The sequence below is a fragment of the Ranitomeya imitator genome, chromosome 6, assembly GCF_032444005.1.
Source record: "Ranitomeya imitator isolate aRanImi1 chromosome 6, aRanImi1.pri, whole genome shotgun sequence".
Classification (NCBI taxonomy): Eukaryota; Metazoa; Chordata; class Amphibia; order Anura; family Dendrobatidae; genus Ranitomeya; species Ranitomeya imitator.
Window position 1 is genome coordinate 515558500 of NC_091287.1, and position 14972 is coordinate 515573471.

At 43.6% G+C, this 14972-nt stretch overlaps 1 protein-coding gene across 1 annotated transcript in view; it reads right to left on the reverse strand.

Annotated features, from left to right (window-relative positions):
- The window catches only part of CSMD3 (CUB and Sushi multiple domains 3), a 2093798-nt gene that overhangs the window by 1492732 nt on the left and 586094 nt on the right, over positions 1-14972 (reverse strand). Inside the window, exon 5 of the mRNA XM_069731799.1 lies at positions 2231-2438. Coding sequence (XP_069587900.1) covers positions 2231-2438 — 208 coding nt within the window. The remainder of the gene's footprint in view (positions 1-2230; positions 2439-14972) is intronic.

The following is a 14972-nucleotide window of genomic DNA, read 5'->3' on the forward strand; positions in this document are numbered from 1 at the left end:
CAGTTCTAGACAATAACCTTGTATTTAAAGATATGCCGCATTTAATAACCCCTTAACGACCAGAGTTATCTTTGTTTTGTATTTTCATTTTTTGCTCCACTTCTTCCCAGAGGCATAACTTTTTTTTATTTTTTGATCAAAATGGCCATGTAAGCTCTTGGTTTTTTCGGGACAAGTTGTATCACCAATGGTTTTACCATATTCTCTACTGGAAAAAGGGGAAAAAAATCCAAGTGCAGTGAAATTGCAAAAAAGTGCAATTCCACAATAGTTTTTTGTTTTGCTTTTTAACTAGGTTAACTTAGTGCTAAAACTGACCTGCTATTATGATTATCCTGGTCATTATGAGTTCATAGACATCAAACATGTAATGGTACTTTTTTATCTAAGTGATGAAAAAAATTCCCCCAAAATTTGCGCCATTTTCTGATCCCCCTAGCATTTCCATTTTTCGTTATCTCGGGTTGGGTAAGGTCTTATTTTTTGAGCACCAAGCTGACATTTTGATCGCCCATTTTGAATTATTGCATTTTAATTCAATGTTGCGGCGACCAAAAAACGTAATTCTGGTGTTTTGACTTTGTTTCTCATTACGCTGTTTATTGATTGGGTTAGCTCTTTATTTATATTGATAGAGCTGGTGATTCTGAAAGCGGCAATATCAAATATGTGTATGTTTTATTTTTTAATTATTATTTTATTTTGAATGGGGCAAAAGGGGGGGTGATTTGAACTTGTATATATTTTTATTTTTTAAATATTTTTAAAAACATTTTTTCTAACTTTTGACATGCTTCAATAGTCTCATGGAAGACTAGAAGCTGCCATAGCCCAATTGCCTCTGCTGCATACAGGCGATGATCAGATTGCCTGTATGTAGAAGAATTGCTGACTTGCTCTGAGAGCTGACCACCAATGACAGCAGCATTTAACGGGTTAACAGCCACGAGTGGATTTTGATTCCACCAGTGGCTGTTAGAGGCACATGTCAGCTGTTCAAAACAGGTGACATGTTCCAAAAAAGATGTGGGCTCAGCGCCAGAGCCCACATCAAAGGGAGGGTGTCCGACATAGGCGTACTATTCTGCCCGATGTCAGAAAGGGGTTAAACATCATACATATCTTTGGTGCAAATAATAGCAATGCAGCCGAAACAGAAAAAATGATCTCATGATTAATTCCACTTCAAGTGTCTATGGCACTGAATTTTAACATCAAAGAGAGTCTATTCCTCTATATAGGCATCATGTCCTGTATACTTCAGCCATATGTTTAGTTAAAATGCCTTATAAATACAGTTTGGAAAGTGGGCGTCTATTAATTAGTGTTGAGCGATACCTTCCGATATTTGAAAGTATCGGTATCGGATTGTATCGGCCGATATCTGAAAAATATCAGATATCGCCGATACCGATACCCGATACCAATACAAGTCAATGGGACACAAATATCGGAATGTATCCTGGAATGGTTCCCAGGGTCTGAAGGAGAGGAAACTCTCCTTCAGGCCCTGGGATCCATATTCATGTAAAAAATAAAGAATAAAAATAAAAAATATGGATATACTCACCCCTCCGGTGGACCCTGGACCTTAGCAGTGTAACCGGCAGTCTCCGTTCCTAAGAATGAGCGGGTGAAGGACCTTCGATGACATCGCGGCTTGTGATTGGTCGTGTGACCGCTCATGTGACTGCTCACGCGACCAATCACAAGCCGCGACGTCATCGCAGGTCCTTCATTCGCTCATTCTTAGGAACGGAGACTGCCGGTTGCAGCGGTTACAACCAGGGCGCGTCCGAGGGTGAGTATATTCATATTTTTTATTTTTATTTTTATTCTTTATTTTACACATAAATATTCATCCCGATCCCAATTCCCGAAATCGCTAAAATATTGGAACTCGGGATCGGAATTCCGATACCGCAAATATCGGCCGATACCCGATACTTGCGGTATCAGAATGCTCAACACTACTATTAATCAAAGAAGTTAAAATTTCTTTAAAAAAACTATAATATATTCAAGAATGCAATCAGTCATAAAATTGCTTACCATTATTATTCATTTACTTTTATATTGTCTTGTGGTTATATAAAATTGTATCACATATGCACATTTTTCCATGAAGTATTTTTTATAACCATTAAAAATGTATTTATTAAAATTAAATTACAGAACCATGAATTTCATCTTAGTCACATAAACAAATAAAAAAAGGCAAACATCTTACCGTATTTTTGGTGGCTCAGAACCTTCAATTTCCAAATAATCATATTTTTCCTCCATTTGAAAATCTGTAAAAACAAGTGATATGGTATCTCCAATTTCAGTGACAACTGTCCATGTGCAGTCTGCATTGTTATGGTATTCATTGGGAAATCCGGGGCTTGATATAATTCCATTTGTTCCTCGTACTGTGCCTCCACACGCATCTTCAGCTGTAAAAAACAACAACATTGATTTATTAACAAACACTTTTCAAGTAGATATATTTTCCCATTTCTGAAACACTCTTGGGCCTCATGTATCAAAAATGTCTAGACTTGATGGCAGCCACTTTGTGTCTGTCACATTCTTTTCTAAATACTTTTAACACTGTTGTAAAAGGTTTAAAAAGTAAACTTCGCACATGCTGAGTACTAATAATTGCTGATGCCTTTACTTTATTTTTTGCTTAGTTAACATCCTCATGTTTTTTTCAAGGGTATGAAAAAGTTAATTATTAGAGAAAAAACGAATCTTCCACAATTTAATTTCAAAATATTTGCTGGAACTTGGCAAACAGACTCAATTGTTACTAAAAAATAATTTTATTATGCTCTGAAGTTTAATTACCCCAAAATATAGTTCATAGTTGAAAACATAGCTTTAGTTCAGCCATAGAGACAAAACTATGATTTTTTTCATGAGTATCTATGCTTCTTTTGATGCTTTGCATTATTCTATATGCCTTGGCGGCAGCAGCCTGGCAATGATCACTAAAGTTGAGTTTGCCATCCCCAATATGCTCAAGTATTTCTCAGTGACAGTTTCACCCAATGGTTTACAATTTAGTTCAATTATAAATGTTATTTAGTCTGCGCAAATGCATGACCTACATTTATCTCCATTAAACTTCAATTTCTATTTTTAAGCACAATCCTCCCGCTTCCATATCTCCCTCTGTAGCATTAAATTATCCTTTGTGTTGATTGCCTTGCAGAGTTTAGTACCATCTGCAAATGTTGAAATTCTACACTGTATGCTCGCTACAAGGTCATCTATATATATAATTGCCTAAGGGTTTTTCCGTCTGTCTGTCTGTCTGTCTGTCCTGGAAATCCCGCGTCTCTGGTTGGTCGAGGCCGCCAGGCCTAGACCAATCAGAGATCGGCACAGCATCGATGTAGAAATCCCGCGTCTCTGATTGGTCGAGGCCGCTAGGCCTCGACCAATCAGTGACGGGCACAGCGACGATGATGTCATAAAGGACGTAGACATCCTGCGTCTCTGATTGGTCAAGGCTTGGTGTCCTCGACCAATCAGCAACGGGCACAGCGACGATGATGTCATAATGGTTGCCATGGCAATGATGATGTCATAAAGGTTGCCTCGACCAATCAGCGACGGGCACAGTCTGCCGCGAATTCTGGAATCATCATTGTCCATATACTACGGGGACATGCATATTCTAGAATACCCGATGCGTTAGAATCGGGCCACAATCTAGTTAATAAATATGTTACAAAGAAGAGAGCCCAATACTGACTCTTGAGGTATCGTATTGTTAACTGTGACCCAATCCGAGTGTGTTCTTTTAATAACCTTTCTCTGTTTCACGTCACTGAGCTAGTTGTAATCCTAGTTGTAAGACAGGCTAGATCAAGTCACAGAGGGGTAAAACGTCCTGAAAATAGTGAACAAGGTTATACCTAGAGGCAGCAACTTATTACTATAAAAGTTCAAGTTACCTACACCTCTTTATAAATCCTGAATGACTGATGAATGGTGTGGACGTCTGGGTGCACCTCACCACAAATCACACTCCAGTCCCTGCTACAGTAAGACTTGTGGAGTAGTACGCTGCCATTTGTCAAGAAATTAAGCTGTCGTCACCACTCTACTGCCTTGCCTCAGGTCAGCCCATTATGGCAGAGGTGGAAAAAACTGGCTTAAAGATGTAGACATCACAAAAGTTAGGTGCAACTGTGAGCGCAAATTTTGCAACTTTTCAAAGCTTTTACACCAGAATTCATGCAATTAATCATTTAATGAGATTTCTTGCATATATCACAATAGGAAATTTTACCATCATGTATGCCATATGAATAGTATATTTGTGATATCTTACCTATCTCTGGAAAATATATATTTTAATAGAGAAGTATTTTATCTCAACTCGATTGGAAGTCATGGCATGGCCCTGTTTTCTTTTGGAAGCTTGACCTTATGGACATATATATGCACATATAGTCTGGATTTGAGGCTATCCTATCCTATACAGAGATTTTTTTTCTGCCATTTTCTAAATAAATGCAAAAGTAAAGGTGAAATGAAGACACTGTGGGATAGCTTAAAACTCTAATAACAAAGGGACTGAAAAGTTTAATAAAATCGTCTTTGTACATTAAGTTAATATGATCTCATTTGTTCAAAAATGAAAACACTTCATTTATCACAAATAATCTCTCCAAACTGCTAGCCAATATGTGTCTCAGTGGTTGATGGCAACTGCATGTGACAGTTAATAATGGATAACAGAGAGAGTGGGTGGGTTTTTAGCTTTCTACAGGAAGTCAAGATGTGTTTTTTGCATTTTTACAGGAAGTGGAGGTGGGACTTTAACTTTCCACATAACGTCAGGATGGGTTTTTGTCCTTGTAGAAGAAGTGGGAGTGGATCTTTTCCTCTCTACAGGAAATCAGGGGTGTTTATTTCTCTAAGGGATGTCAGGATGGGTTTTTGTCTCTCTACAGTTAGTCAGGACGGTTCTTTGTTTCCCAACAGTAAGTCAGGATGAATCTTTGTTTCGCTATAGAAGTTGTGGCAGGTCTTTATCTATCTACAGGAAATGAGGATGAGTTTTTGTTTCTCTACAGGAAATGGGGGTAGGTCTTTATCTCTCTATAAAAAGTAAAGGTGGGTTTTTGTCTTTCTACAAGACTTGGAGGTGGGTCCTTTTCTCTTTACAGGAAGTCAGAATGGGTTTTGGCCTCTCTGCATGAAGTGAAGGTGGGTCTTAATTACTCTACAGGAAATCAGACTGTGATTTTGTCTGTCTACAGGAAGTGGGGGTGGATATTTATTGCTCTACAGCATGTCGGAATGGGTTTCTATTTCTGTTCAGGAAGTGGGGATGGTTATATGTCTCTTTGCTCCTGCGTTGCGGTCTAACTGCATTCCAGCATAATAGAGAGGTTGGAATTTACTTCATGACAAGAATACTACCGCACCATAGCAAGAGCAATATAAAAGGAAGAAAGTTACAGTGCACCAAACACAGTTTTAACTTGCTGAGAAGTAGGAGGACAGCAAGACTGTGTTTTTCATAAGTATTGTGCTAAAGAGCAGGTATACATTTTTAAAACCTATTGTAATTCCTTTAAGATTTAAATTTAAGTTTACTATGAGGTTATGGAATTTTATACTTTATACAAGGCTATTAAGATGAAGATAGTGATAAATCTTATAGCAAAAGCCATGGATGCCGAGTGTAGTGTGAGAACAATCAATATTCACATCCTAGTAAGCAGTAACTCGCTTTAAATTTTAACAATTTTGACTGTAACTGAATATTTTTTAAGCATTACAAGTGAACTAATTAAAGCAGAAGCTTCATGATTGCCTCCTCGCTCTATCTATGTTTCCTATTATATAGATATAAATTGTTATTACTTGCAGATTGGTGGCATTTATCAGTATTACCCAGCTGGGAAGCAAACCGTCATCTGTTTTATCAAGAAAAGCTATTCCAATTGAAATTGAAATTCAATTTAATTTTGTCTTTTGATACACAGATTCCCAACCAAGACTTTGATAAACCGACCCCTTGAAGTCGACAAGAGAAATGTCTTCATTTTGGTACAATTTCTTCTCATTATATGTATTCAGCCATGTCACTTTCTAAAGAACTAGGGCGACAATTTCGCACTAACATAGTATTTATTCTGTGAGGTGTTATTTTACAGCTTTAAAGTAATTCTAAGGCAAAGTTTTCATTTGTCAGTATAGTAGGAAACAAAAAATATTAAATAATGTCACTAAGGCTAGGGTCACATTGCGTTATGTGACCCCATTTAATGGAATACGTTACACCGCAGCATAACGCAGTATAACGTAGTCCGTTAATGCCGCCATTGATTGTAATGGTGAACGCATCGCTAGTGCATGCCCACATTGGGCGTGCGCTAGCGATGTGCTGTCATTTGAGTGACGGACCGCGAACGCTGCTTTCAGCGGTCGCGGTCCGTTCCTCGCTAGCGCAGATTGGGGATCTGCGCTAGCAGGATTGGCTAATGCAATCCCTTTTGGGACATTGTGTTAGCGCAGTCCATAGCGCTATGCGCTAAACGGACTGTCCTAATGCAATGTGACCCTAGCCTAAGTGATTAGCATTCATAGAACCCCATGTCAGAAATGGGACACCAAGGTGTCAGTAAACTGAACTGCATTACCTTAAAGGGTTATTCCCCCAAAAAATAAGTAATCCCCTATGCACACAATAGTAAACAACTTGCTAATCACTGAGGATCTGTTGGGTTAACTTCCAACAATCCTGAGATAGGGGCTTCAGAACCTCAAGAACAGGGATTTGCAGCCCCTTTCTAAGTGAAGCCAAGATGTGCTTTTCTGGCTTCAGCTCTATTTATTGTTTAAAGGACTATACTATGTATGGCTTTAAAGTCTGCAATGTTCTGTGAACAGGCTTGGTCCTTAATGCTTTCTTTAGTAAAGTCTAATGAGCTTTTTGTTTTTCACCTTTGAAAATCTACAAAGGAATCTGATTTTTTCTGCAAGGGACCCCAAGTTGTGTCTGCAGAGAAGCTGCTGATCAGTGGAAAAATGGTGATGGGAAAAACTAGCAATCCAAGGTCAGAACCAAAGAATCAATGCAGAAGGGACAAACAAAATTGAATAAAAATTTATAAGGGTAACCAGGTTAGAGACCTAAGGCTAAGTTCACACTAGACATTTTCTCAGCATTTTTTTCTGCAGCAAAACATGACCACTTGGCAGGAAAGAAGCTGCAGAACAAAACATGTTTTCCTTGGGTGGTTGGTGCATTTTTGTGCGGTTTTGGCATGCTATATTTGCCTCTTGTGCATGCTGTTACAGCTTAGTGTTGGAATAAATATACAGTTAGGGCCAGAAATATTTGGACAGTGACACGATTTTCGCGAGTTGGGCTCTGCATGCCACCACATTGGATTTGAAATGAAACCTCTACAACAGAATTCAAGTGCAGATTGAAACGTTTAATTTGAAGGGTTGAACAAAAATATCTGATAGAAAATGTAGGAATTGTACACATTTCTTTACAAACACTCCACATTTTAGGAGGTCAAAAGTAATTGGACAAATAAACATAACCCAAACAAAATATTTTTATTTTCAATATTTTGTTGCAAATCCTTTGGAGGCAATCACTGCCTTAAGTCTGGAACCCATGGACATCACCAAACGCTGGGTTTCCTCCTTCTTAATGCTTTGCCAGGCCTTTACAGCCGCAGCCTTCAGGTCTTGCTTGTTTGTGGGTCTTTCCGTCTTAAGTCTGGATTTGAGCAAGTGAAATGCATGCTCAATTGGGTTTAGATCTGGAGATTGACTTGGCCATTGCAGAATGTTCCACTTTTTGGCACTCATGAACTCCTGGGTAGCTTTGGCTGTATGCTTGGGGTCATTGTCCATCTGTACTATGAAGCGCCGTCCAATCAACTTTGCAGCATTTGGCTGAATCTGGGCTGAAAGTATATCCCGGTACACTTCAGAATTCATCCGGCTACTCTTGTCTGCTCTTATGTCATCAATAAACACAAGTGACCCAGTGCCATTGAAAGCCATGCATGCCCATGCCATCACGTTGCCTCCACCATGTTTTACAGAGGATGTGGTATGCCTTGGATCATGTGCCGTTCCCTTTCTTCTCCAAACTTTTTTCTTCCCATCATTCTGGTACAGGTTGATCTTTGTCTCATCTGTCCATAGAATACTTTTCCAGAACTGAGCTGGCTTCTTGAGGTGTTTTTCTGCAAATTTAACTCTGGCCTGTCTATTTTTGGTATTGATGAATGGTTTGCATCTAGATGTGAACCCTTTGTATTTACTGTCATGGAGTCTTCTCTTTACTGTTGACTTATAGACAGATACACCTACTTCACTGAGAGTGTTCTGGACTTCAGTTGATGTTGTGAACGGGTTCTTCTTCACCAAATTAAGTATGCGGCGATCATCCACCACTGTTGTCATCCGTGGACGCCCAGGCCTTTTTGAGTTCCCAAGCTCACCAGTCAATTCCTTTTTTCTCAGAATGTACCCAACTGTTGATTTTGCTGCTCCAAGCATGTCTGCTATCTCTCTGATGGCTTTTTCTTTTTTTTCAGCCTCAGGATGTTCTGCTTCACCTCAATTGAGAGTTCCTTTGACCGCATGTTGTCTGCTCACAGCAACAGCTTCCAAATGCAAAACCACACACCTGGAATCCACCCCTGACCTTTTAACTACTTCATTGATTACAGGTTAACGAGGGAGATGCCTTCAGAGTTAATTGCAGCTCTTAGAGTCCATTGTCCAATTACTTTCGGTCCCTTGAAAAAGAGGACGCTATGCATTACAGAGCTATGATTCCTAAACCCTTTCTCCGATTTGGATGTGGAAACTATCATATTGCAGCTGGGAGTGTGCACTTTCAGCCCATATTACATATATAATTGTATTTCTGAACATGTTTTTGTAAACAGCTAAAATAACAAAACTTGTGTCACTGTCCAAATATTTCTGGCCCTAACTGTATATTCTATAGAATCAAGTTTTGGCACAAAAAAAAACACAGCAAAAGCTGACACCTGCATTTTTGGTGTTTTTTTCAGCCTTTTTTCACCACCCATTCATTTAGATGGGTGAAAAATGCTGAAAAAACATACTTAAATGGCTTGTCATGCTATTAATTAGGTAATTACTGGCTGCAGGATGAATTTTCTGCCACACTTAGTTCACATGAGAAAGCATATCATCAAGATCCACTGCTGGCAGCTCCTTTGCAATTGATGACCACTGTAATCTCCGATGCTGCAGGCCATGGTAGAAGATTTTAACCATGCATGCTGCTCACAGCAACATAAGCAACGTGCGACCTGGCATTGTCATGTTGAAAAAAAAATGTCTCCCGGGAAACCTGTTTTCACAACTGATTCATTCTCTACTGCAAGTAAAATTAAATGTGACATATCAAGCCTAAGGCATCAATGTTCCACTGACCTCATGTCACTGCACTCAAGAGCTATAGTGGTACATGGATGCTGTAAATAAAGTCTATGCACTTCAGCTATGAGTATCACTTTTGTCTTGCATGCAATGATAGCTGGAGATTGGTCATCAAAACATGCGGGCAACATCATGAAGAGGCCTCCTACTTAGGACCCGTTGAAGCGCAGGAGCGCGAAACGGCTGTTGTTCACACTCTCTACATTGCTCCCGAGCCTATACTTTTTTATCCATAAAACAAAGACTTCCACTTTTGGTAACGATGAGTGCCTTCCTTTTTTTTTTTTTTTCTCACAGGATTGAGTACTCGTTTCCCGGTGTTAGGACTGGCGGAACGCACCAAGACAGATGATATAGATGCGTTCGCAGTCCGGGGTCCACCGTGCAGGTGAAAACCTGCTGCTAGCAATTTGCAGACTAAATGGCGGTACACTAAAGTATACACGCGTGGGTTAAACCTCACCCAGCGTGAAAGAAGCAATCCTGTTAAGTCACAGGACCGCGGTACCGCACCTAAAGCGCGAGCAAGTAGTCAGCGAACTCAACCCCAACTAGGATTGAAGTCCGATTAGACCCTTGCTGGCACAACACCGCAACTGGGTGTGTAAGGAAACTGAATAATAATATTAAGGCACAAGAGTGCATGCGGTGCCGCACTGACGAACGCCACTAACCACCCAGGCTTGGGTAAGGAAAGCACCGAGGAAGTGCACGGCGCCGTACTGGCGGTCACAGCAACTGGACGCTGTAATGTGTGATTCGTGCTGTAGGATAAGTCGGGCGCTAGATAGCAACCATACACCTTCCGCGAACAGACATTCAATAGGGTAGGGGTATCCAAGGACGACTTGCACTCACAACATACACACATTAACAATTGTAAGACAATACTAGCGCATGGCCGTGCGGTCATGCGCAGTTTATATAGTTGCAGGACAGGAAGTGGCTACAGCACTTTTGCCCTTCCAAGACCTGCCAAGAGGACCAATGGAATGTGCTGCAGAGCCTGAGCACATGACCATCGATCTCCAACGGGAGATCTTACCCTGGGCATGCTCAGTACGTGCAGACAAGGACTTAGTCCCAGAGAAGTCCGCTCGCTGCTGACCAGCACTGACTTTAATGGCAGAGACTGGAGAAGCAGCAGTAACTCTCAGAACAGAGTGAGAATGAGCAAGACGCTGGGACCGACGTCTTTGCTGAGCAGACTCCACTGCGGCTGGACAAGAATGGGAGACCGCAGCGGAGGTGGTTCGAGATTCCCCCTGAGCAGAAGCGGGAACTCGACCCCTAACATCACCCCCCCTCCTAGGGCCCCCCTCCCTGGGCCTCGCTACGTTCGAAGGCAGCAATGAGCTGCGGAGCCCGAATGTGCTCAGCAGGCACCCAGGATCTATCCTCAGGACCGTAACCCCTCCAGTCCACCAAATAAAATTTTTTGCCACGAACCACCTTGTACCCCAAGATAGCGTTCACCTCGTAATCGTCCGTAGACGAACCCGACGTCCCAGTAGATGACTCAGAAAACCGGGACATGTAGACGGGCTTAAGGAGGGACACATGAAAGGTGTCGGTGATACCTAGGTGTGGAGGAAGGGCCAGACGGTAAACCACAGGATTAACCTGTTCGAGGACCTTAAAAGGACCTAAGTAGCGAGGTGCAAACTTGGTAGACTCAACTCGCAGCCTGATGTTACGGGCGGAGAGCCACACTAAGTCGCCAGGAGCAACGGTTGGAGCGGGGCGCCGATGTGCGTCGGCGGAGGACCTCATTCTCTCCTTGGAAGCCTGAATGGCATCCTGAGTGCGATCCCAAATGTCCCGTGCCTCCACAGCCCAGTCTGCCACCCTGGAATCGGCGGAAGACACGGGCATGGGCACAGGTACTCGCGGATGCTGACCATAGTTAAGGAGGAATGGAGTCTGTCCAGTGGAATCAGCGACAGCATTGTTAAGAGCAAACTCCGCCCATGGTAGCAAAGATGCCCAGTCATCCTGCTTAGCAGAAACAAAATGTCGCAGATATGTGACCAAGGTTTGGTTGGCTCTCTCTACCAACCCATTCGTCTCAGGATGATAAGCCGAAGAGAGATTCAACTCGATACTGAGAAGACGACAAAGCTCTCTCCAGAACCGAGACGCAAACTGGGGACCTCGGTCACTGACAATTTTGTCTGGCATACCGTGAAGACGAAAGATGTGTTTGACAAACAACGCTGCCAAGGCCCGTGCAGAAGGTAACCGGGGAAGCGGCACCAAATGCACCATTTTAGAAAAATGGTCGGTGATTACCCAAATAATGGTACAGCCACGAGACTTGGGCAGACCCACAACATAATCCATACCGACCAACTCCCAGGGCCTGTCTGCCACCGGCAGAGGGTATAACAAACCAGCTGGCCGTTGTCGGGAAGACTTATTCTTGGCACAAGAGACACATGCCTGAACGTAGTCTCTGACGTGACGAACCATATGTGGCCACCAGTACATTCTCGCCAGTAACTCAGATGTCCTTTTTGCCCCAAAGTGTCCACCCACTCTGGACGAATGAGCCCAATAGAGAACCTCCGGACGCAAATTGATGGGAACAAAAGTCTTGCCCGGGGGCACAGACTCTAGCGAAACCGGAGCTACAGTTCTCAGACTCTCCGAAGGGACAATGAGCCGAGGCTCGTCCTCCTCCTCCTCAGCTGACACGAAGGAGCGAGAGAGAGCGTCAGCACGAATGTTTTTCTCCCCGGCGAGATAATGTAGGGTAAAGTGGAACCGGGAGAAAAACAAGGACCATCTGGCCTGATGAGAATTCAGCCGCTGGGCTGTTTGTAAATAGACCAAATTCTTGTGATCCGTGAAAACTTGGAATGGGAACCGAGCACCCTCCAAGAGATGTCTCCACTCCGAAAAGGCCAACTTCATTGCCAGCAACTCCCTATCCCCGATGGAGTAATTTCTCTCTGCTGGTGTGAAGGTCTTTGAGAAAAAGAAGCATGGGTGCTTCCGACCCTGAGCATCCTTTTGATAGAGGACTGCTCCAGCACCAACGGATGAGGCATCCACTTCCAAAAGGAATGGCTTACCCACATCGGGACGATGTAAGATGGGAGCGCTAGCAAAATGGGACTTTATAGAAGTGAAGGCCTTGGAGACCCCTTCGGACCACGATTTGGGATTCGCTCCCTTCTTGGTGAGGGATACCAAGGGAGCTACCAAAGTTGAGAAGTGGGGAATGAACTGGCGATAGTAATTTATGAACCCCATAAAGCGCTGCACCGCTTTAAGAGAATGGGGTTCCTGCCAGTCCATCACTGCTTGTAGTTTGGCAGGATCCATAGCTAATCCCTGGGCCGAGATGATATAGCCCAGGAAAAGGCAAGGACTCCTGCTCAAACACACACTTCTCCAACTTTGCATATAAGGAATTCGCCCGTAAGAGTTCGAAGACTCTGCCAACATCTCTCCGGTGGGAGTCAATATCTGGAGAGAAGATGAGAATATCATCCAGATAGACTACGACCGAGGTAGAAAGCATATCCCGGAAGATATTGTTGACAAAGTCCTGAAAAACGGCTGGGGCATTACAGAGCCCGAAAGGCATCACCAGGTACTCATAGTGCCCATCTCTGGTATTGAAAGCCGTTTTCCACTCGTCCCCCTCACGGATACGAATCAGATTGTAGGCACCCCGCAGATCTAATTTGGTGAATATTTTAGCTCCCCTTAATCTGTCAAAGAGCTCCGATATCAGGGGCAACGGGTATTTGTTCTTATTAGTGATAGAATTGAGACCCCTGTAATCGATGCAAGGACGTAACTCCCCGTTCTTCTTTTGCACGAAGAAGAATGCCGCCCCTGCCGGAGACACTGACTTCCTTATAAACCCTCTTGCCAAATTCTCCTGAATGTATTGAGACATAGCCTCCGTCTCAGGGAGAGAGAGGGGATATACCCTTCCCCGAGGAGGTTCGGCTCCAGGCAAGAGGTCGATAGGACAGTCATAAGGGCGATGGGGCGGTAGAGTCTCAGCAGCCTTTTTAGAGAACACGTCTGCATAACACCAATAATACCTGGGAAGTGATGAAAGATCTGCGGGTACCTCGGTAGTAGAGACCTGTACACACTCACGCACACACCTGCCCAAACAAGACTTACTCCAACCCAATATTCTCCCTGAGGACCACTCAATATGTGGGGAGTGGAAACGGAGCCAGGGTATTCCCAGCAAAATCTCATCCATTCCCTCAGGAAGGACAAGAAGGGAAATAATCTCCTGGTGGGAAGGAGATATGGACAGCGAGAACGGAACTGTCTGGTTTGTGATTTGCAGTGGGAGTGTCGCCCCATTCACAACTCTAACCGTTATTGGTTTGGCAAGCATGACTAGTGGTATAGCATGACGTGTAGCAAAAGCAGAGGACATGAAGTTTCCCTCTGCTCCTGAATCCACACAAAGCTCGACTGTTAGAGTGGAGGAGCCTAACAGGATTGTCCCTTTAAAGGACAGTTTGGAGGAGAATGCTGCTGTGTCTAGTGAACCTCCCCCAATGGTTATTAGACGCGATCGTTTCCCGACCGCCGCGGACATTTATTGGCGTAATGTCCATGTTGTTGACAGTTATTACAAACCACGGGTACTCGAGCGGCTAGAGATTTAGGTCCCGCTCGAGAAACCTCCATGGCCTCATGGGAATCTGACGCCAAGACAGGGGATTCCAGAGGTCTGGCGAAAGTTGGAGCCAGCCGAAACCTCTGCCTACACTGGGTCCGCTCCAACCTCCGCTCGTGAAAATGGAGGTCGATGTGGGTAGACACAGAAATAAGTTCCTCCAGTGTGGGCGGTATCTCCCTAGTGGCCAAGGCGTCCTTCACATGGTCTGCAAGTCCCCTCCAGAACACCGGAATAAGAACTTTGTCTGGCCACTCTAACTCAGAAGCTAGAGTCCGGAACTGGATGGCAAACTGGCTGACCACGGACGTACCCTGTGTAATAGACAACAATTGGAATGCGGTATCGTGGGTAACCCGAGGCCCTAAAAAGACCTGCTTCAGAGTGTCCAAGAAGAGAGGAGCACTCTGTACCACACGATCATCTCGCTCCCAGAGTGGCGTTGCCCACTCCAACGCCCTGCCCGACAAGAGAGATAGGATAAATCCCTCTCTCGCCCGCTCCGTAGGAAAACGTGACGCCAGGAGCTCAAGATGTATAGAGCACTGGCTCACGAATCCGCGACAATGTTTACTGTCGCCAGCAAACTTGTCAGGAAGCGGGAGACGGGATAAAGTCGGAGCAGGGGTGGCAGCGGACAAACTGGCTGCGGCTACACTTGCAGCCTGAACAGCTACAGCAGTGACATCCACAGCTGAGGTTGTACGCTCAAGAGCCACCAACCTTCCCTCCAGCTGCTGGATGTACCTCTGTAAACGCTGGTCGTCCGCCATTTTACTAGCCAGACCCTGGCGCTAGTATTCTGTTAGGACTGGCGGAACGCACCAAGACAGATGATATAGATGCGTTC